At 47.2% G+C, this 22,045-nt stretch overlaps 1 protein-coding gene and 1 long non-coding RNA gene across 15 annotated transcripts in view; both read left to right on the forward strand.

The window, feature by feature from the left end:
• Positions 1–9,124, forward strand: part of LOC116432960 (homeotic protein antennapedia-like) — a 161,260-nt gene extending 152,136 nt beyond the window's left edge. For all 14 annotated transcript variants that reach the window (XM_076367605.1, XM_076367604.1, XM_076367608.1 and 11 more), the window contains one exon: positions 2,269–9,124. In XM_076367605.1, coding sequence (XP_076223720.1) covers positions 2,269–2,522 — 254 coding nt within the window. In that variant the 3' untranslated portion in view covers positions 2,523–9,124. The remainder of the gene's footprint in view (positions 1–2,268) is intronic.
• Positions 9,125–15,451: 6,327 nt separating this feature from the next.
• Positions 15,452–21,578, forward strand: LOC116432956 (uncharacterized). Its single transcript, XR_004236198.2, has 3 exons — positions 15,452–15,824; positions 15,898–16,172; positions 20,427–21,578. It is a non-coding gene; the product is annotated as an uncharacterized LOC116432956 (long non-coding RNA).
• The last annotated feature ends 467 nt before the right edge of the window (positions 21,579–22,045 follow it).

A 22,045-nucleotide genomic window follows, 5' to 3' on the forward strand; every position in this document is an offset into this window, starting at 1 on the left:
CGTCCGCGGCTCCCTCGCGATTAGGTAATAAGCCTGTTATCGATAAAGAGGCGTGAACTAATCGGCGCAGACTGGAGCGTGACTGCGATCCGTTTCATTATTCCGTGAACACGCTTTGATGATCTTCTGGGTCAGAACGTGGACCGGCCTGCAACAGGCACCTTCATTAACCGTCTGACGAATGAACATTAATAAGTCGCGCGGCCAAGTGGAGGCTCCTCAGACGCTCTGATGGGACTACGGATCTATGTTTATCACCGTGTGCATCCTTTGATTGGCCAGCTAGAAACTCCGACTCCGCGGGAACCTGGTCGCCGCGCCGCCACCTATTTCGGTTCCCTCAATTGATCGCGCGGTGTTATTCAAATTGACGCGCACTTAGTGGACAATCAATATCATCGGATACCTCGGCGAGCTTCCGAGATGTTTACAGATTGTGGTGATTGTTTACTGCGCCGTCGAGAACGGTTCTTGCAATCGATACCATGCCCCGAATTAAATCCGAAAAAATTGTACACCTACCAAACCAATCCAAATTAACTCCAATAAATTCTCAAACTAAAATCTTTTCCCACAAACGAACTAAACACATCAAACTCTTAAATACACAAGAACCAACCACATACATCCCTCGTCATCCAAACAAATATCTAATTCACTTTCAATATTACAAACCCAGTCGCCATTAAGCCGCCATTAGGTCGTCATCCAACCAAGAATCAATACTCCTCCGAATCCAACGGACACCATTGAAACTGTACCATTCTTAAAATAGTCCAAAGTCGCCATCGGAACGTTTCAAAAATGATAACCGAGGAATCCGGGGATTGGTATGTTGTTAATTTGAGACCGTAGCCCGAGGGAGGGTGCAAGAGGGCATCTTCCCAGAGCCGCTCTCGCTCCCCGGGACCTCGGTCCAGGCCGGCCTGCGAGGGACGCAGAAAACCCTCGAAGAATCCTCTCCGTCTCTCTCTCCTCCGGAGAGCCGCCATCCGTCTTCATCGGCCGACAGCGCGACGGGCGGCGTTTGCCTCGAATGCTCACCAAGGAGTTTTCTTCTTCTTCTTCTTTCTCCTCCTCTTTCCTCGACCTCCTCCCACGGCTCTCCCCGTTGCTCATGCCTGCGCCCTCCCTCTTCCTTTTTCTTCCCTCCCCCGTACCAACGCTGAAATATTCCTCGTTTTGCCCTCTCCCGCGCGCTCGTGTGGCGAGAGCCTGCCTAACCTAACCCTTTCAGATTATGCCTCGGCGAGACAGTGCGAAGCGTCTTATACACACACACACATACACACGCGCGCGCGCACGTGTTACGTGTATCGTAAGTAGGTGTAACACGAAGACGCTCGGACCGCTCGGCTCTCTGTGTTCCGAAGCTCCTCACCCTTTCCCTTGCTCCCTTCGCGAGCACAATTAATATTCTTGTTCGGGATTCGTGTACCGCCACACCGAGCGCAGATCATGTCACGGATATCTGTACGGTATCTATCATACGCGGAACTGCGCCAACGAACCGCTGGCCACGAGCAGAATGCTCGTTTTGCTTGCATTTTTGCACGCTGGGACAGGTATTTTTGTTTCGACGCGCCGCCGCGGAAACTTTAACCCCGCGCGCTCGAGCAGGTTGCGCGGCTGTTTGCTGAGTATCGGGGATCACCGGCTTACTGCGCCTCGCAGCCGGACGAAGGTGATCCTGAGGCGTCTTTGTTTCATTGTTGAGTATTGGATTTGCTCATTGTTTTGAAGGGATATCGTTGTGGATAATTGGGGATATTTTGTGTGACGCTCGAACGGCCATTTTGTGGTTTAGAGATGATAGGAAGTATTTTGGTTAGTTATAAATAGGAGACGCGTGGTATTTATAGGCAAATGGTTATTGTTAGAGCATGTCGTCTCTGTTTTGATAAATATTGTAACAAAGGGGTGACGAGTTTCTAGAAGATGGCGAATAGGTAGAGATAGAGGTCTGAAGGTTTTCCAATGTCGCTACAAGAGAACTCCATTTATGCAACCGAGATTCTCTCCGTCGTTATCGCGACTGTCAAACGACACTTTCGTCGTGCAAACACGGTCCATTACCTCTCGTTCAGATAACCGAACCCTACATTCTCCGATCTCCGACACTCGGATCGTCCTGTCGATCATGAAACCGAACCGCTTCCCCCGAACCGAGAAATCAATTTGAATGTCACGAGGAATTGCCAAACACACTGTTTCAATTTCTGATAACAAAGGAAGACTAAGAAACCCGGTTGTCTATTGATGTTGCAGAAAGGAAACGAGGCCGGCAAACGTACACCCGATACCAAACCCTGGAGCTGGAGAAGGAGTTCCACTTCAACAGATACCTGACCAGGCGGCGGCGCATCGAGATCGCGCACGCGCTCTGCCTGACGGAGCGGCAAATCAAAATTTGGTTTCAAAACAGACGGATGAAGTGGAAGAAGGAGAACAAGACGAAGGGCGAGCCGGGCTCGGGCGACGGCGACACCGAGATCTCGCCGCAGACGTCGCCGCAGGGTTGAACAACAGCCCCGAGGAGTGGAACTTCCAAAGAGGTCTCATCTCTCTCAGGGTCGTTGAATACCTTGTTTCCAGCACTACCTCCTGCCCCCCAAAAAGATGAAAAAACACCCCACGCGCGCCACGCACCCCCGCCAGCCCTGCAGCCCCCGATCACCTCCGAATAACGCGACACCCCCACGCCCCCAGCCCCCCACCCCCTATGAGAACCCAGCCCCGAAAACAGCAATGACGCTTATTTTGTCGTGTTAATCAAGTTGCTCGTACCAAAAAATGAAAATGAAAACGTAGAACCGAGGAGAAGGTAAAATAGAAGAACGGATGGGACGTAAAGATGGCCGACCGACGGACACTGTGGACGTTGATAGTGCGACGGGACGAACGAACGAACGAAGAAGATGAGGAAGAGGAAGAAAGAGGGAAACGTGTAATGTACAGAAGGAGAGGGGAGGAGCGGAACGACGCGAGATTAAGGACGCGAGGGAATAAGGAAATGGAAACGGGACGCGAGGAACGAGTCGGATGAAGATTTATAGGGACACGCGATCTTATAATAATCGTAAACGTAGCGGAACACGCCGAGGGAAAGCCGGAGAAAGGAATCCGAGGGAAAGGACGGACGAAGGGAAGAACAAACTGGATCACAATGCTAATCAGAACCGCGTTAACCTCTGTTACATTTAATCGAATGTAATTGTAACTAAAGCCTAATAATGATAATTAACGGTTAGGGTGGAACGGAGAGAGACGAGATATATACGTACTTTAAACAGAAGTCGCGCGCGCCGTACAACAACTCGTGGGAATCGCGATTAGGTCGGTTGTAATTGTAAGTAGAGCGTGAATGTGTTCCGTGGAAGCGTGTAAAGTGATATTATACATGTGAATATATATATGTATGTATAAACGTATATATATACGACGACGATGATGAAGATGATGATGATGATGATGATGATGATGATGATGATGATGAGGATGAGGATGATGATGATGATGATGATGGTGATGATGATGAACGCGCCATGTTTCGAGAGAAAGTGAAGTGCGAATCGTGGAAAATGAATGAAAGAACGTGTGTGCTCTGCGTGCGTGTATACGTTTGCGCGTGTCTGTGTGCGTATGTTTGTGTACACGTAGAAGGATGCGATTGAATCTGTGGAAACACCGCGTGAATATACGTTAGGAAAGCGTTTTATTATTTATTCTCTTACGTCGTACACGCGTAGAGTCGTAGAGCGGTTAGCGGAATAGCGGACGTGGACGACGCCGCGTCCATGGTGTCTCTGTTTAGCGAGTAGAACGAACGAATGGTTTTAGTGTTCTATACGGAAGGATCGTTTAGATAGTTCTTTTTCTTTTTTTCTTTTTTGTTTTTGTTCTCGGCGAAAATACCGCGGTGGCTCAGCGAGGGTATCCAGGTATCGCGAACGTGCCAAGTGTGATCATCGAGATACGCGTGTTTTCTGCAGTGTTGGGAGGATCCGAGGTAGAATGGGCGAAGATCGAGGGAAAATCGGACGGAGAATATTCCTGAACATCCTGGCACACTGTGCTCTTATGAATGGACGGATGAATCGGCGGGAAAGACGCGAGGGAGACGAAAGGAGGGATGACGGAACGGTGGTACCAGTGAAGTAACAGTGTCAGTGTTCTCGCAATCGGTTAAATTCCAGTGATTCTTGGTGATCGATCGTATCAGTCTCTCGGTCGGACGTTCCATTCTCTTTTCTTTTCTTTTTTTTTCTCTTAATTGGCCGATTGCTGATGAAACGGGAATCGGTTCGTAGTGTTAACGGAGAACAGTGGTTGAATGAGGAGGCCTCCGGCGGAGCAGAGTCGAGCCGACTTGACATTTCTTCGTCAGTGTCGTCGCTAAGGTCAGTCTTAAATAATTATATACATACATATTACTGGATGTTTTATACACTTTTCGTATAACATTTGATCTAGTTTCTTTTTTATTCACTTTCGAGTCGTTTCCTTTTATTGTCGACGGTGTGCTGTTCGAAGGATGTGTCGAAGTAGACTCGATTTAACCGTTATTTATTTTCGTTGGAACTGAAGAAACAAATGATAATATCGCGATTATTGATTCGGCTAATTGGGAATATTTATAGCCGCCTGTTTGAAGAAGGATCAGTTCAATGTTGAAAATTCGTTATCGATGTTCTAACAGAAACGATTTCAAATATTCAAATTTCGCGTTTAATCTTGCTCGTTATTCGATCGATTGCTTCTTGACGGGCGGTGGCGAGAATTTTCGAAATTTCACGTTTCAAGTCTGCGTATAAATTCGCGTCGGTGATCGAGAAAAGAGGAACGATCCTCGATACGATCGAACGTCGTGCGACGTTCGCGAGCGTTCAACGAAAATTTACCGCTGCTCCGCGCGACGCGAGGCCAAGTTACCAAGTGATGTAATTCGTAGCGTATTTTTGGAATAGGATGCTTTCGGCGTGAAACCGCTTGGCACCTTAATAGCGACTCTAGAGAGCAAAGCCGCCGACAGAAAACTCTATTTCGCTGTCCGCCGCGAAATGATTCAGGGTACCTTCTTACCCTCTTCGAGAGAACCGCGTTAGTGTCCACCGTGAGCAGGGTTAGGCAGAATTTGATCAAAGAACACGTTGTTGATGACAATTAAAGTGTCGCAGTTGATTCTATTACAAGCTACCTTTTACTGTCTTTAATTTTTATTAACACATTGAAGATGAATTATGAATTTACAATAGCAATAGAGATCATTGCAATACGTTTTATTCGACGATTGCGAAAAGTGTCTTGCAACCGAATTAATAGTTACGATTTGATCGTCATTAACGCTGCAAACGGGTTACATTTTGCCTAAACTCCGGTCGCAAGTTAAGACCACCACACGTTTGGAACGTTGAGTTTAGTTTAAAAGTACGCATGGTCCGGAAAGAATAGGATTCTTTATCGAAAAAAGTCGAATTCGCCATGTTACATTGATTGCAGAGTACCATACAATTCACCAACCCCGTTGGTCCCTTTGAGTTCTGTTTCTGTCAGATTTGGAGTGATATTCATAGATTTACGATATAACATTTGAAAGAAAGTCTCATTAAATTCCTGTTAAACCGTTCCTTACAAGTTCAACTTACACCAGCAACAAGTATCCCATTACCATAAAACGCAAGTGTATTTGCATCAACAGGTTAGAGGACAGTCTGCGCTAGATCTGTTGAGTGTGGACACTGATAGTATTAACCGCGTGTCCACTGAGCTTCAGCCCACATTTCAAGGGTTGATACTCCCCGACAATTTGTCTGTGTACTCTCTACTGGCAATCTTGCCGAACGTTTCACTTGCCACTCAAGTAGTACATTCAACTGATCGACTCGACGCAGATAAACAGAACATCGTTGTGCCAAGAACGTTGAAATGCCTCGGCTCCAACTGTCTCGCATAAATGCCCCCAATAAAATGACCATTGCCAGACTGCGCGTCGTTTCCCGTTTGCACGGTCTGTTTCACGTAAACCAAAGGCGAACGGAGAATTTCGTTAAAGACACCTTGTGACAAACATAAGAAATTTCTAGAAATTATTCTTTGAAGTTCGACGAATTAACATGATCGCAGTCTAGATTTCCTCGAGCCGTTGACTGTTGAATTCGAAACGTTGAATTATTATTCGCGAAATGAGAATGAAAATCATTTCAACGACTACAGACAGAACCCAAAGAGGCGATCGAGGTCCGGTCCGAATCTTCTTACCATTCTAGCAACCCCTAGTCAGATATTCGAGCGCACGTCCAGCCGCGAACCGTTTCGTTGCCCGTTCGCCGCCCCCGTCGAAACATTCTGTCCGGATGCGAGCGTCCATGGAATGCGTTAAGCGTGCCAAGCAGTACCGGAACCAGCGCCACCATCTGTCGGCCCGAGCCGCGAAACCGGGGACCGACGACGGGGCCCGCGGTGTCCGACACCGTCGCAGAACTCCGCCGCGGCGAATCCTTGTGCTGTGTTTGTAAACTTAGATCGACGTATAATTTTAGTTTCTACCTTGTATACACGCAATCTACGATACCACGTAAATAAACGATAATTAAACGAAATACGTAAAATATGTATAGAAGACGAGAGAGCGAGAGTGAGAGAGAGTGAAAGAGAGTGAGAGGAAAAGGAAGAGAGAGTGAGTGAGTGAGCGAGTGAATGATATTTAAAAGAGAGAGAAAGGGAAGAGACGAAAGAAAAGAGGAATGAAAAAAGTAAAAAAGATAAGTGGTGAAGAAACTATTAACACGAACGATCTCGCAGATATCGCGGCGAACGCGGAACCAAAAGCAAGGATCGAGGCGACGTTGCTCGATCCTTCTTTCTTGGTCCCGTTCTCGCGACGACGCGGAAAAGTGAAAAAAAAAACAAAAAGAAGGAGAAGAGGAAACAAAGATGAACGAATCGAGGAAAATGGGAGATATATGGAACTGATATACGTAATACATGGTCCAGCTCGCGCATGCGCATCGATTGAGCACCGGCCGGCCTTTCTTTCTCGAGAGATTTATTTATGTATAACTTTTTGTCCTTGAGGAGCAACGAACTGTGAAAAACGGAAGATCTTCTTCGACGATCGCTCGCTGTCCCTCGCGAACGACGGACTCTCCTCGCTTTCTTTTCGTGTCTTTTTTATTCTCCATTCTCTTCGAGGGCGGAGGGGGGGAGGGCGGACCACCGAAACGTTCGTTCACGGGCGAGGGGTCGCGATCCTAAATTGCTCGGGCAAATTGGCGTCAATTAAGCCCGGATCGTCGACGGGGCTTTGTATCGGCCCCGTTTACACGGGGCTCTCGTGAAAGTTTTCAGGAAAGAGAAACACCGGCGATAAATAATGAATGAAACCCGCGCGCGCACGCGAGCGCACGCGAGCGCCGCGGTTACGTTCGGCGGGCGAATGTAACTGTCGCGTAATTGCACGTGCCGGGAGATTATCCTCGTGTCTTGATCGCCGCAAAACAAGGCTTCCGCTGTTTTAATTGCAGTTATCCGGCTGGAGGAAGGATTGAACGGATCGGAAACCTTTTTCGACGTTTCGTTCTTGGAAAGTTTCATTGGGAAGGTGTTCGGACATAGATGATTTTGTATCGATGTTATTTTGACTTTTATGTGGAGCGTTAATTAAATATTGTTTTTAAAATCTAGGAGAGAAGAATTGTCTATTCGAGTTTAATCTATTTTCTATCGTAGCGGAAAAACAGTAGAAACTTAATTACCTTGAAATCTATTTTAAATCCAATGAAATAGAAGTATTGTGAAAAATGATCTTATTTATTCCTATTTCGAAGAGACCAAGTGTCCAAGCACTTCAAGCCGCAGGACAAAAGCCCTAAAGAAATTGAAACGCGTGCAAGTGACCCGTGTATCGCATCGATCAGCAAACTTCCTCCGGCCGAGCGTAGATCCAAGAGCACCTACCGGGCACCTATCGATTACGATTTATGACCCCCCCAGATAAATCGATTAACCTCACACGATTCGGGCCGCGATTTTTGCGGGTCCCGCGGTAGGTAAGTGAGACATGTGTTAATTCTGGGCGCATTAATCAGCGATACCATCTATGTAGGCCAGGTAATGACCGGCATTGAAGCGTTAGGGTGCGGCTGGCCGAGACAAAGGAAGTATTTATTGCCGGTTGCGTCACCGGTATCAACTGTTACGACAAACCCGCGCCCGCGCGCGCGCGCGCGCGCCGGAGCGAAATTTCACGCATAAATGCCTGGCTGACAAACCGTTTTCTTGCAACTTCTCGCGGCCGCTCGGGTTCGCCGGCATTAATCCTCGCCGGGCGTTCGTTTCAGCTGATCGGACGAAGCTGCCCGAGACCGGGCGCACTCTCTCCCCCTTCCGCCCCGTCTCAATCCATCGGGGCGCGTTCCTGGCGAGATCGATCGATCGGAAAGAATCCTTCCCGTACGAGAGCGGGCCTGTCCCCTTAACTCTCGCGCGAATCGACGGCGGCCATATCGCACGCGCGCAACCTTTATCGATGAATTTATCAACGGCTTTATCTCTCTCTTGCCCTGCAACCGCTCGCGACACGCGGGAACACCGAATTGTGCAATAACCGCGCGGCGTTGCTCGCCGGAGCCACGCGTTGCTCGGTACTTTATTTTCAGCTGGTTCTCCCGGTTGGTTTCGACCCTTTGAGAGGATTTGTTTTTTAAATATTCGGAGCTTTGAATGGAAGATAAATCGTCGGGCTATGATTGACGTATCGAGCAGGAATATGAATTGATTTAATATTTAAGATGAATTTTAAATATTGAGAGCACTGTGTTTCGATCTCTCGTTAATGGAATAATTGTATTCGTTGGTACTTTGCGATCGGAATATGGAAGTCCGACGTCGAAACGACGGTACCGGTTCTCGAAGGGTGAAACGCGCGGGGTGAACGAGGGGTGGATCGCGAAGGGACGGAGGGATCGATGGACCGCGACGGGACAAGCGATCGCGAGCGATCGTCGCCAGGCTAGCTTAAAAAGTGAAAATTTTTGTATCCATTGGATGGCGGACTACTACTTTATATAGAGTAAATAAATGAACGAGATAAATGAATATATAAATATATATATAAATGAATATATATATATATACAAAGAAACGCGGCGAAACGAGTCGCGCGAGGAGAAATCTCTCTCGTCGACCGGGATGTGTAAAATGCAAATTATATATTTTATCTTTACTCTTATATAGTCGCGTAAACGAAAACAAGAAAAAAAAATGGAACCTTAACGGATATACGTAATTTGAAACAAAGTCGGTAAAACTGAGCAGCGTGTGCCGTGATTGTGTGTGTGTGTAACATTGAGCTGTGCGAGTAAAGGTAGAAAGAAAAAGAGAGAGTGAGAGAGAAAGAAAGAGAGTGAAAGAGAAAAAGAGAGAAAGAGAGTGAGAGCGAAAGAGAATCGAGTGAAAATGCCGGGAAGAAAGAGAGTAAGCGAGTAAAGAAACCAGAGATAATGGCGGCAACAGTGTGTGCACGTACGAAGTGAGTCACTAAGCTAGCGCTTAAACTGATAAGGTTAACGTCTAAAGCCTAAGTCTTAAGATGATAATTAAATAGGATTAAGGAAACGGGCATGTCGGTTGCAGCGAGCGGGGGCGGTGGTCGTAGAAAAATCTATTTAAAAGGAAAAGTAATTAAACCGATCGAGGGTAGACTCGATCGTCGTTCTATGCACCACGGGCAACGCGCAATTAGCAACATAGAGAATTCGGTGGGGTTTGCGATCGTGTATATATATAATCGATGTGTCTATTCGGGGAGCTCGCAGACGCCACGGTTAAAAAGAGATTTCGAGCAGAGAAACGCGCAAAAGCGAGAGAGAATTTAATGGAGAGAATAAAAAAACCGGAAAAAAAGAAAAAAAGAATCGCTTGACAAGGATAAGCAGCTTTCGGCCCCCAATATTAATGTAGTTCCGCGTAATATTTATTGACGCCGTGTTGCGTGCAACAAGGTGGACCTTTTTCCCTTCTGTTTTCATTAATTGTCCAATAAATATTTTTTACAACTGTATACCGTGTAGTCGGACTGCATTTCTGGTGATCAGAGTGAACCTTCAAAGGAGCCTGTACACGATCGATATTTTTTCATAATTCGATTCTTTTGTCGAACGATTTCGTTGAGACTTAACGTGTAACGCATTTAAGAAACGGTTTTCGTCGTAGAGAACATCGTGTAGGGGCCTCCTCACGTTTTCCATCAACTACAATGTCCTTTAGAATATTTCTACGTTACGTCGACGTTTTACTTTCTTTTTACGAACGAGAAAAAGAAAGGAAAAGAATGTTGTACGCAGTGCTTTCATTTCCCAATTGGCATATGATCGAGCCACGTCCTCGCACGCTCATGCGCCGAAGAGTTCCTGACTGCCTGTCACTCTCCGGACAGGTGTCGATAGTTTTCGTATACCTTTCTAGGGTACTTGTGTATCTATCTAAAATACGTAACGAAAATGGGAACGGTGGCCCATCGCCGCTCCAATCCAGGCAAACGCGAGGTCCGTCACTCCGTGTACTGTGACTCGAACGCGTTCATCATCCCCGAGCAAACTCAAACTAACCGTCTTTTTTACGATGCGAATGAAAATATACAAAGGAAACAAAAGAAGAAAAACGAAAACGAGAAAAAAAGTACGAGAGCGAGGCAGAGGGAGAGGCGAGAAAACGATTTCATATCGGTATAATAGCGAGAGATCATTTGCTACACTCGATAAGATCACGCGTGCCGTATTATTCCTGACGTTCCGACACCAAAAACTAATATCTAGACTGCGGATGTTCATGGAAATCGAATCTGGAGCATCCACCGACGAGGGGAGATTTTCGAAGATTTTCATTCGCCGTACTAGAAATCCGATTCTGGTCAAATCTATAATTTATCAACGTTCGCTCGATCCAGAGGAGACTCAACCGATCCACGAACGTCCGCAGTGAATCGTTCAAGCGTTTTCTATCGGCTTTATTTTTCAGCGAACAGTGATCGTCTAGCGTCGTACACGAGATCTCGATTTTCAACTTGACGCCCACGTTGAATCGTCCGATACTTCGAAGCTGTACATCCGCGATGCATTTGTAAATACAATTAACCCCGCGATCAGTAGCGCGTAATTGCTTCCCCAACCCCCCCTTCGACCAATCGACGGTCGAAACGGCGTCGTCAATGTTGCAGATGATGAGTCCGATTTCTTTTCAATTCGATTACAAAGTTTCCTAGAATGCGCGGTCTCGTCGATAACGGTTCCGCTCTACGTGAAGACTGATAGATCCCGACGAACACGCGACGAGAACGAGCGCGTAACGACGATTGCGCGATTCGAAAAATAGAAAAGAAAAAAAGAAAATAAAAAGATAAAGAATTAAACGAAACCGTTCGAATCGGAATGCGATTTGTTTAGACGGGGAGGAGAAACTCGATCGTTCCAGTCGTCGACGAACGTTTTTACTTTTAGAAATTTACCTCGCGGGTCAACAATAGTACTTACCGGGAGAGTGTGTTCTTTGATTTCGGCTCGGGTGATCCCGCGACGGGGGTGGGCGCCACCCCCGCCGCGGCGGCCACGAACCACGCGGTAACCAGACAGTTACGCGCTGTACATATAATTCCATGTTGCGAGAAGGAACGGCGACTTGTTTCGTTTTTTTTTTCTTTCTTATCGGCGGGGCAATGTGAACGGCGACGTCTGACGTCGCGGCGTCGAATCGCGAGCCGCGACCACTGTATACGATACCGCGTAGGTAAAGTAGGTACCTGTTTAATAGACTAAAAGAATTACAAAGTAAACGGTAGCAGAGGACTAATTAATTAACTATTTATTGATACGGTACTGTAACGATATACGAGCACCGTGGTCGGTCACAGATCACTTGGAGGCGGAGAGCAACGGTTCCTGGTCGTCTGTGATCGTCACGGGAGACATAGTGTAAAAGGATGACAATATTATTAAGAGCCGCGACGTTATCCGTCCGCTGACGCGTTCATGGTTACTCCAGTGTGTAGGCTTTTTAATGGAAATCGATGTCTCTTTTTGTTTTTAGGAAATTATCGAGAGAATTCATAAGCGGTCTTTACTTGACAGTAGTTATTGGATTGAAACGATTGGTTTTAATGGTCTCTTGTTAGTGAATTATTTTCAAAATTAATAGTATCGATTGTCTAATGTAACGAGTATCAAGTGAAATGGAAGAAAATGTTGTATTAATCGTATGGAATACTGTGTAATTCTAGTGTTAATAACGGATTCAATGATGAAGAATAATAATGTCATCGAAAGTAGGAAACGGCTGCAGCCGTTGATGTTGACCGGAAACACCGGAAAGTATTAGTGCTCCAAAGATGTCGAAGCGTGCAGTTTCGGCAGGACAGCGTTTACGATTCGTCAGACAGCGGTGTAACTGGAATCCCAGTGATTAATTTCTTCTGTTTCTTTTTTGCGTTCGCCCAACCCCCGTGTATACAGGCCGCACACTCGAGTCATCAGCGTTCCATGGACACATTGCCCCGACCGATCCGGTGGAACGTCTATGTACATGTTATATTATACAGAGGAGAGTAACATTTACACACACGTGCACAGAGCCGCGCACGGATGCATGCGTTCACACGGGAACACATTTACACGTGTACACACACACAGACGGAAACAACGAGACACACGTATAGGTTATACGCCACGTGTACACCGACACAGGTGGAGCAGTGTACACACTCGGGGACACAGAAAAAGAGACCGGGTACAACGCATTCGTTCGGAAACGGTTGACGCGATGCGAAAGAAAAAAAAAAAGAGAAAGAAACATTAGATAGGGGTGTGTGCCTACAGGCCGAAAAAATGTGTAGGCTGCGCCACTTTACCGAGATATAAGTGGAAACAGATGATTATAAATAAATGAATCTATATATATATAAATATATATAAATATAAATTATATATATATTTAAATATAAATATAAATATAAATATGAATATAAATATAAATATAATAGTATTACGAATTATGATATACGTACATAATTATTTTGTAGTGTCCCGCATTATGTAAACTAAATGTACACATGAGAGAGAAAAAGAACGAGAGTATGTCAGCGAACTATGTTGATGATGATGATGATGATGATGATGATGATGATGATGGTGGTGATGATGGTGATGATGATGATGATGATGATAATGATGATGATGATGATTACGACGACGATTATGATGCTGATGAATATGATGACGACGATTATGATGACGGTGATGATGCTGATGCTGATAATTACGATGATAATTATGATGCCGATAATGATTATGATGATGCTGATTATGATGATGATAATGATGATGATGATAATGATGATGATGATGATGATGGGTGATGGTGACGACGATTACGATAATAACGATACGATTGCAATGACGAACGATATGCCACGCGAATGAGCTATGTATTATGAGTAAACGACGACGAGGACGACGACAAAGACGACGACAAAGACGATGGGAAACGATAATAGTATTATAACGCTATCATGTCGACAAGTCTAAACCGTATTGTATTATATTATATAAGAGTCTGTCCATATTAATAATAATTATATTAATTATAATAGCTGTGTTTGAAAACGAGAAATAAATTGTGGTTGAATATGAATATCGTTTGCCGAGTGTGTAAAAGCGGACGTCACACGTGCCTGGCGGAAACGAGTCAGACCGGATGCACGCTATCCTCTTCAACTTTCGTCTCGCGCGCGTCGCTCGGGCCAAAACTTTATCGATTCCGAGCCCGAACGGCCAGGGGGATACCACTCTGGGAAACCGGTCGGGTTCGTTCGACCTCGATTCGCGAGATTGATCGTGCCTTCGCCGTGTTGCTTCTCCTCCGATTAATTAATTAATTCGTAATTCATCGGGACGCGCGGTACCAATCTTTCCATCGATAATTGCGCTCCGTTTCTTATTAACCCGAGACCGTCGACCCGACGTTACGAAAACCTCCCGGAATGGACATCCGGGAGAAGAATTGGAGCGCGTAAATTTCAACAAAAATAATACTCCATCCTATAAAATATCAGCAAAATTTACATTCTGTAGTTCCCTGCCTGATTCTACGCAAAACGATACTATAAATCAATTATCTCTAGTAATCTCGATATTTTCATTCATTAAGTAAATTGCAATGACAACTAAAAATGTCCGAGCATCTGTACAGCGGCGCGAGATTAACGACTGAAATTCCACGCAAAGGTTCGCTCAAAAGATAATGAATGCACGCGATAAATAATTCCGGATCGACAGTCTCGAGCTGACAATCGGTTACACGTGTTGCTCCCGATTTCCAGCGCGCAAACGACGTTCACAGGGAACGTCGCGTCGCGCCATTGAAAACTGCCGGGGTCCAGTGAATTGTTTCGCCGGCCGATGGAAATATTCTTCGGCGCGTACGCCACTGGGACCCTTCGGAAAGGTTGCCCGGTAACCCGAAGGTTGCATTTATACGAATTGTGGCGGAAGGAACCATTGTATAATCCAAGATGGCCTCCACCTCGGAGAGGATTATTATTGGCTAATACGAGGCAAGAGGCTCCGCCTTGGCTCACGGCTCGTGACGGGATGATTTATTGGGATTTCTGTCTGTTCGCCCCTGCGCTGCAACGAACATACCGTGCGCCTAGCTTCTAGGCGGCCCCGGTATGCCTGGAACACTGCGATATTGGATTTCGACGTTTCGCCAAACTGCAGCTGCAACGGTTTCTTCTTCCTCTCTGCCTGCTAGGGACGTCTCCATTCCGCGTGGAATTCCGTGGCCTGTTTGCCTGACCCAATTTCCGTCCCCGTTCCCAGCTGTCGTTGGTTTTGCCTCCTTTGTTTGCCGGACTGCGGGGACAATCGCCTGAGAATGTCCCCGGAGCTGCTTTCTATTTCTTTTAGGCCCAGTTTTTCCACGGAACTCGAAGATCGTCTTGTATGCATTTCTTACAGAGATTCGTATTGTAAACATATCTGTATTCAACGAGAAATGGAAGGGAAGAATGTGAAATTGTTCGATTGGACTGTATTTTGTACACGACGGAATTAGCTTGTATTGGAAATTGTGTTTAGGTGGTTCGATCAATTGGTTATGTGTCGGCCACCGGTGACCGGTAAGGGAATTAAAGTGTCAGGTCACAGGGATGTGATATTATTTATTGGCAATGGTTAAGACGATCTTCAGAATTCGATTCACGGGTTTCTTTCCGGTCGGTGCGGCGTAATTCGAGCTCTCTTGGCTAGAGTTATAATTGCTCGAGCGAATTGGGTGAAGATCAATATGGCGCATCGACAAGGATGTCTGTTGGATCAATTGACGACTCGTCTCTTGAGGCTATTCACGGCCAAGGACGGTCTGCCGGCGGAATTGGACGAATTAACTCGTAAATAGACAAGGGGACAGTGGTCGTTACGAGGCTGCAGTACAAAGGGACAATATTCTCCAGTTAGTTCATCTGTAGATCCACGATTCAAGACCAGATTACCCTTTGCAAAAAGTATTCGACCAAGATCACGAAGTGACCGCTGAATCAGTTATTCGTACAACCGTCAAAAGAGTATCGACGAAACCGAGAAAGATTACAATTTAAATTCTATCTAATTATTGAAACAGGTTGATCAGTTTCTTCGATCGAACGCTTTTTGTCGGCGGTATCAAAAATCCAAGATGGCGCCGCGGTAAGTATTCCAGCTGAAAAGAATCCTTGACCGCGCGTTTCCCGAACGCGTAATTGGTTTCTTTTATTGGCAGAACGAAGCCGTCATCACGTGAGTATCAGCAACAGCCACGGATTTAAGCGGACGATACGTGTGCTGACCTTTGCCAATTCCGTTGTTGCAGGTGCATCCAGGTTGCTGAGGTGACCGACAAGGAGGAACATGGTTAATGGAAGCGCAGAGGGAAAGGGAGAGAGAGAAAGACGGAGTGCGCGGCAGACAAGATGGGAAGGAAGAGACGGCGGAGCGGAGAGCTGGCAAGATAGAGGGGCTCGGTGGGAGGATGGCGGTCAGAATTTATGGCCGCTTTATCACTTTACCGGCCTTGCCGCGTCTCCGTGAGGAGGGCAGGATCTCACGATGAACTTTGGCACTCGACTCCGCTGCACTCGACGAACGGTGAGCCCTCTAACTTTCTTGTTTACTCGCGTTCCGCCGGGGAGAGATTACGCGTACACCTGTTTCCTCTTTCTCCTTTTTCCCGGGGCCCCTCGATTCTCAACGAGATGCTGCTCGGAAATGGGAATTAGGTTATGATCGTCGCGATCCTCGGTTAAATCGCTGCGTTAACACCTGGGGCAACAACGTTAGGCCGTTTCGCGAGTATCCTTACAATAATTTTCGGTGTAATTCTCGAAGAAATTGGAGCACCCTTTGTCATCCTGATTTTTAGCTATGATTCACAGAAAATTTCATAAATACATACACCTTTGATTCACCAATACTTGTTCCTTAAAATACAATAAACCGCAAGTCAAGTGGTTGAACGATACACTTAACATTTCATTCGACACGGGTCATCACTGACCCAGGGCATCCCCAAGCTACGTAACACCTCTCCCCGGCCAATAAAGAATCCAGACCCGAGTCCCAGGGAAAATTTACGTGACACCGGGAGTCGAAATGACGCGCGCGGCTGCATAACGCATAAAGTAACCCCCATTAACAGACCATAAATTCAATCCCTGCGGCAACGTTGTTACGTATGAGCGTCGTTAGTGTTAATAGAGTGTTAATTGCTCCTATACCGCTCTCGATTCTGTCCAGGTGACGGAGATGGTGGTAGAAGACGCGAGACAGACCGAAGAGAAAGAGGGTGTGAGAGAGAGGTAGAGACTCGGGAATAGAGGATTCCCGGTTGCGTGTTGTCCAGCTACTAGCGCCGTGCTTCTGCTATTTTGCATAGGGAATACATCAATTTTCGGCGCTTCCTCATCTCTCTCTCTCTCTTCCCCTCTCGCTCTTTCTTTCTCTCTCTTGGTCGCCCGTTCTCTCCGTTTCTCTCGTCAGTCCCTCTGTCTCTCTCCTCGCAACCCTTCCAGGCTGTATCTTCGCGCTCGCTACCCCCACCGGACTCATCCCCGGTCGAACTTCCGGCACGCAGAACTTCCACAGCCAACCCGCCCCTTCCTCCGCCATACTGGGCCGGACCGGTCCGTGTAACCGTAATTCGTATCGAAGATAATTGATATCGCGGCGGACCGCTTCTCCCCCAGCGGCGAACAGGGGGCTCGATGATCGCGGCGCGCTTCCGTGACGTCTGTCCCCCGCGATGATCGGTCTCGATTTACTGCGCCCGGCCGGGCCTGCGCCGTGATCGAGACAATTGTCACGGATTCGCGGTTGTTTAATGCCGAGAACCCGGCCGTTTCGCTCTGATACGCGCACCGCGCGCGATTCTCGCTTCGTGGCCTGTTCAAACACCGCTGCCACGCGTGGCTTGCGGTTTCGGCCCTTAATCGCCGGACTTTCCGGGGAATGGTAATGCAGTTTGACGGCGGTTCGCTGGAATTCGAGGGATTCTTTTAAAATACACGTTTCAGCAGGTTTCACGGAGTCGGTGTCTTTAAATTATGTCCCAAGATCTCCAGACATTCAGGAACGACAAAACTTCCAAAGTGACTGGTTCAAGCATTGAGTTCCAATAGATCATCGTTGACGTTAGCATCCCTTATTTTAGACTCGTTTCCTTCGTTTCAACTGTTCAAAGAATGCTCGACGAATCTTCCTGCTACCCAATTTCAAACCAAAGGCTACATTCTCGTATTACTCGAATGCGCGAAACTTCAACCCCAGAATTCCCTTGTTCCTTCGAAGAAAGGATTTCCGAATCACATTTTATCAGCAAGCTACCCTTACGCAACATTATGTAAACCCTACTCGCCATGTTTACGCGCGATCGTTGCGCAAGAAAGGCGACGTATTAATAACATTATGAAGCACACGTCTTGCTGGGACAACAGCGTCTGTATCAAGAATAGAGGGTTGGTGGGCGTCGGAATATTCAAAGTCGAAGCTTAAACCGTCGAGAACGTTGCACTTCGGTCGGATCATTCGGTGCCGGTGTGGAGGAGCTAGAATACATAACGTAGAACGGGACATAAATCAATAATATCGCCGCCCCCTCTCCTTCCTTTCCTCCCCCGGGACACCGCCGTGCCGCCCCCCGCGGCCGACCGTCTCTCCTCTGCAAACCGCCGAGCGACGCCGGCGTCTCTCTCGCAATCAATGTTCGCGTCTAAAGCGTCACAAACAATATATGACCTCCGGCGTTCGCCGATTAATACGTCCTGTCGCGTGCGTGCAAAAGTATTTCCACGACTTAATTAACAAATCAATCGACCCGGGGACCGGCGGACGCCGCGAGAATTATTCGACGATTGTGCGCCGATAAGATCGCGCTCCGAGCGGGCTCGATACATCAAAATTGTTCGGGGCCCTTTGTATTTAGTCGTGAACCGTCTGCGCTTGGTCACTGTCACACGGTGGATCCGTATCTTGTCCCTTGTCGCTTGGATTGGTGGCTGGGGAAAATATCGAGCGTCGTTCTGGATTAAATCATTCGCTTTTCTTCAGGAATAATTAGATATTGCTATTAGAAGTTACTTCGTCCTGCGATGTATTATAGTTTCATCGCTTAGCACCCTCTTCTTACTTCGGAATTATTAATTTTACGAAAGGGGTTGCTACGAGTGGTTCTACACATTGTAAACGTTCTATAAGTAGATACTTCAGATTTCTTCATCACAACTCTTCTCTTTATCACTGTCTACATCCTAAACTCAACACCCGGTAGACTCTAAGTTACGTTCCACGGTTGCTTTAAAACAAACTTCGTCCAATTTGCTGAAAGTTAACGGGCAAATTGTAATCATCAATTTCAGCCGGCCGCAATCGTTACGATCAGGATTCCCCGTGAATAATAATTCTCACACTTCGCTCAACTCCGGTCAACACTATCCGCTAGCGGATAATACCAGCCCGCAGTGTCCAAGAAGACAGCGCGTCATCCGCGATAGCCATCTTCCCATCAGAGCCCAGTCCTCCCCGTGTCACGGTAAACTCCGTGCTGGAATAGCAACTTTCAGCGTACACAGGGCCGTCTATTAACGCGTCGGATGGGAAGTTAGGCGGCCGATGGGGGACGCCGTGGAAACTTCGCCCGGTTCCGCGGAGTCCCGTGCTGTACGTGTCGTCGATACGGAAAGGCTAAATGCAAAACCTTGTAAGGGGAGATGGTCTCGAGTTCCGACAGGCCAACAAAACATCCTCGCAATTAGCCGTATATTCCGATGACACCGGTGCAGTATCCCCAAAGGTTCGCGGGCCAGGGTGTACGGCGGAGGGGCGAGGATCGGTCGAGCCTCCAGCTTGCTAATTTCGTTTCGGAGCTGCGGGTTACCGCCGTTTTCGCCACCTTGACCGGCCCGCCGCCCCGGAAACGTCGATTCCGGGGAAGGTAAATAACGAAAGACCGGTTAAATAATAGAAACTTCTCGGATTTATGTTTCGCGCGAATCGAGCTCGCAGATTGAGCGAATCGGCGGCCGAACGACGCGATGGTACGGTTCGGCAAGCGGCGGAGGGGGGCGGTTGGAAATTCGTCGGACGAAATTGAAAAGTGGCCGAGAGATATGCCCCCGGACGCATATCGGTAGGCAGATGGATGAGGAGCGGGGCCGAACAGGGGATTGAAACGGGCAAACGGACGTGAAAAAATACCCGGCGAAGCCCGATCGACTGAAAAGTGCTCTCGCAGCCGGGCTACGTAACTCTCTGTCTGTCTGTCTGTCCGTCCGTCTGTCTGTTTGTCTCTTTGCGTGCGTGTGCGTGTGTGTTTTTTTCGGGCTCTGTTTTCGCTCCGTCGTTCACCGCTTTAAGAGCGAAGTTATTGAAATGAATTATGCCGGGTACACGGCGCCGGACAAGCACGGTTTTTTGTTGATTTTTCGCTCGGGGGTGGATGCTTTTCGCGTTTGACGCAGTCGGGTCGGCGCTGGACAGCGATGTTGCCTCTGGAGGTTACATGTGTTTGACTTGACGCTGTTCCCGGTGTAATCTGCTCGTCTGATGATGAATTTGTTTTGTTCGTTTACGCACCGATGGGGTTTGAAGAATAGTTTCGGGAGATTTGTTTGTAACCTCTTCAACGGTTCGCGGGAATCGATATGATTTCGACGGTTTTATTTTTGGTTTTCGATGTGTTTATACACGTTGACAGTGTTTATTGCGCGAGTTCGAGCGTGTATTGTAAGGGGTTAAAGACATAGAGTGATGCGTCATTATCCTGTTTCAGTGTTCAACTCTTTGGCAGTTTTTCAATACTGCGAGGGCCACGAATGCTGTGAATGATAAATATTCAATCTGTTTCAGGTGACGGAGTCGGGAACAGTTACAGCGTTGAAAATGATATTGTCATCGTCCGGATAGAATCGGTGATCAACATTGAGATACAGACGCAAGATTTATTGTGAATTGGAACCAACTTTGGCACACCGAAGCGAATGAAATGGATGAAACTTAGATTAACAGATGGACACCTTTCGTCTTTCGAAAGAGACACTCGAGATAATAGAAGACGGACTACTTTAAACATGGCCAGCCTAAATCTCTCGGAAGTGATACATTCTGTCACATTTTGTATAGATTATGGGGTGTAACGTAAACGTGACAGGTGACACATGAGTCACTCTACTCTCAGACATCTACCAGACATCTACTACCACGTTATATTTCCGTGCCATTTACTAAGAAAGACTGTTCCGCAACTAAACTCGAAGAATCCCAAGCAGATTTTAATTTACAACAAACTCAAGCAAACTCACGCCCCCCTCTCATATAATCTTCCAGTCTGGACTCGAAGATCAATCCTCGAAACGGACATCGAAGTGCCATTTGTACCTGGACCTTCAACTCTCCAAATAAACTCAACGAACACTTAACGAAATAGTCTAAAAACCAAATCCAACCACTACTACGCATCAAACTCCAGAATACAATCGAATTACCATTTGTACCCAGCTGGGCCATCGGTTCTTCCAAGGAATCCGATAATTATTTATCAAAACAGCTCCGAAGACTTCAGACCAGCCGAATAACCCGGAAGGACTGATTAGAAACAGCCTACGACGAATACCGATCGCAACCGATCCCGCGCACCATCGGAAACGCAGCGAGGACCGCTCGTCGATCGCGGTACCATTTCAAAATTCCCGCCGTTTTCGATGCGGCAGCCATTCGGTTGCCCCGTGACATTCGAGGGAGAGGATGATGGTTCCATCGAGTAGGTAGTGCCTAGACGGGGCTCCACCCAGCACTTAGTTTACGTCGTGACTGTGGCCCGGGGCACGGCCGTTTCCAGGGTACAGTCACGCCCCTGCCGTGCCAGCACCGTCCTCCGATTCGCTGGCCCATATCTCATCTGGTCCATCGCATTAGCCTAATCTGCCAACTACGAGAGGAATAGAGGGACGCCGGGCGAAAAAAAGCAACCGGGAGGGAAAAAAAGCACGCGGACGAACAAAAAGAAAAAACGCGGCCATCAATGGTTTACCCCCGCCGACGGTGGATCGCTTGGCGAGGTGCTGCCATCTTCGCGGCCGAATCGCGAACGCCGCCGATCGATGTTTCCTTTTATTTTTTTGTTCCACCCGTTACCCTGTCCCCCTTCACGCTCACTCTCTCTCTCTCTCTTTCTCTCTTTTTCGCAGGACGTTACCTGGAACATTTCCCCGTGGCTCATGTTCGCCTCGATTCCTTGATATTCCCGGGGAATACCCCTTGATCCGCGACGTGGACACCATCCGCGATTCGATGACTCGGCGACGATTTTTCATTGTTACCGCCGTTCCGCCCTCTTGAGTCATCGAGGGCAGTCCCGCGGCGATCGGCGAGCATACGGATTTCTCGAGGTATTTAGACTTTAAGTTCTTGAAAGTCGGGAGTACGCTGTTTTTTAGCTTCTCGACGAGCTTGGAGTTCGGTTTTCGAGT

Source organism: Nomia melanderi, chromosome 5 (assembly GCF_051020985.1).
Source record: "Nomia melanderi isolate GNS246 chromosome 5, iyNomMela1, whole genome shotgun sequence".
Lineage (NCBI taxonomy): Eukaryota > Metazoa > Arthropoda > Insecta > Hymenoptera > Halictidae > Nomia > Nomia melanderi.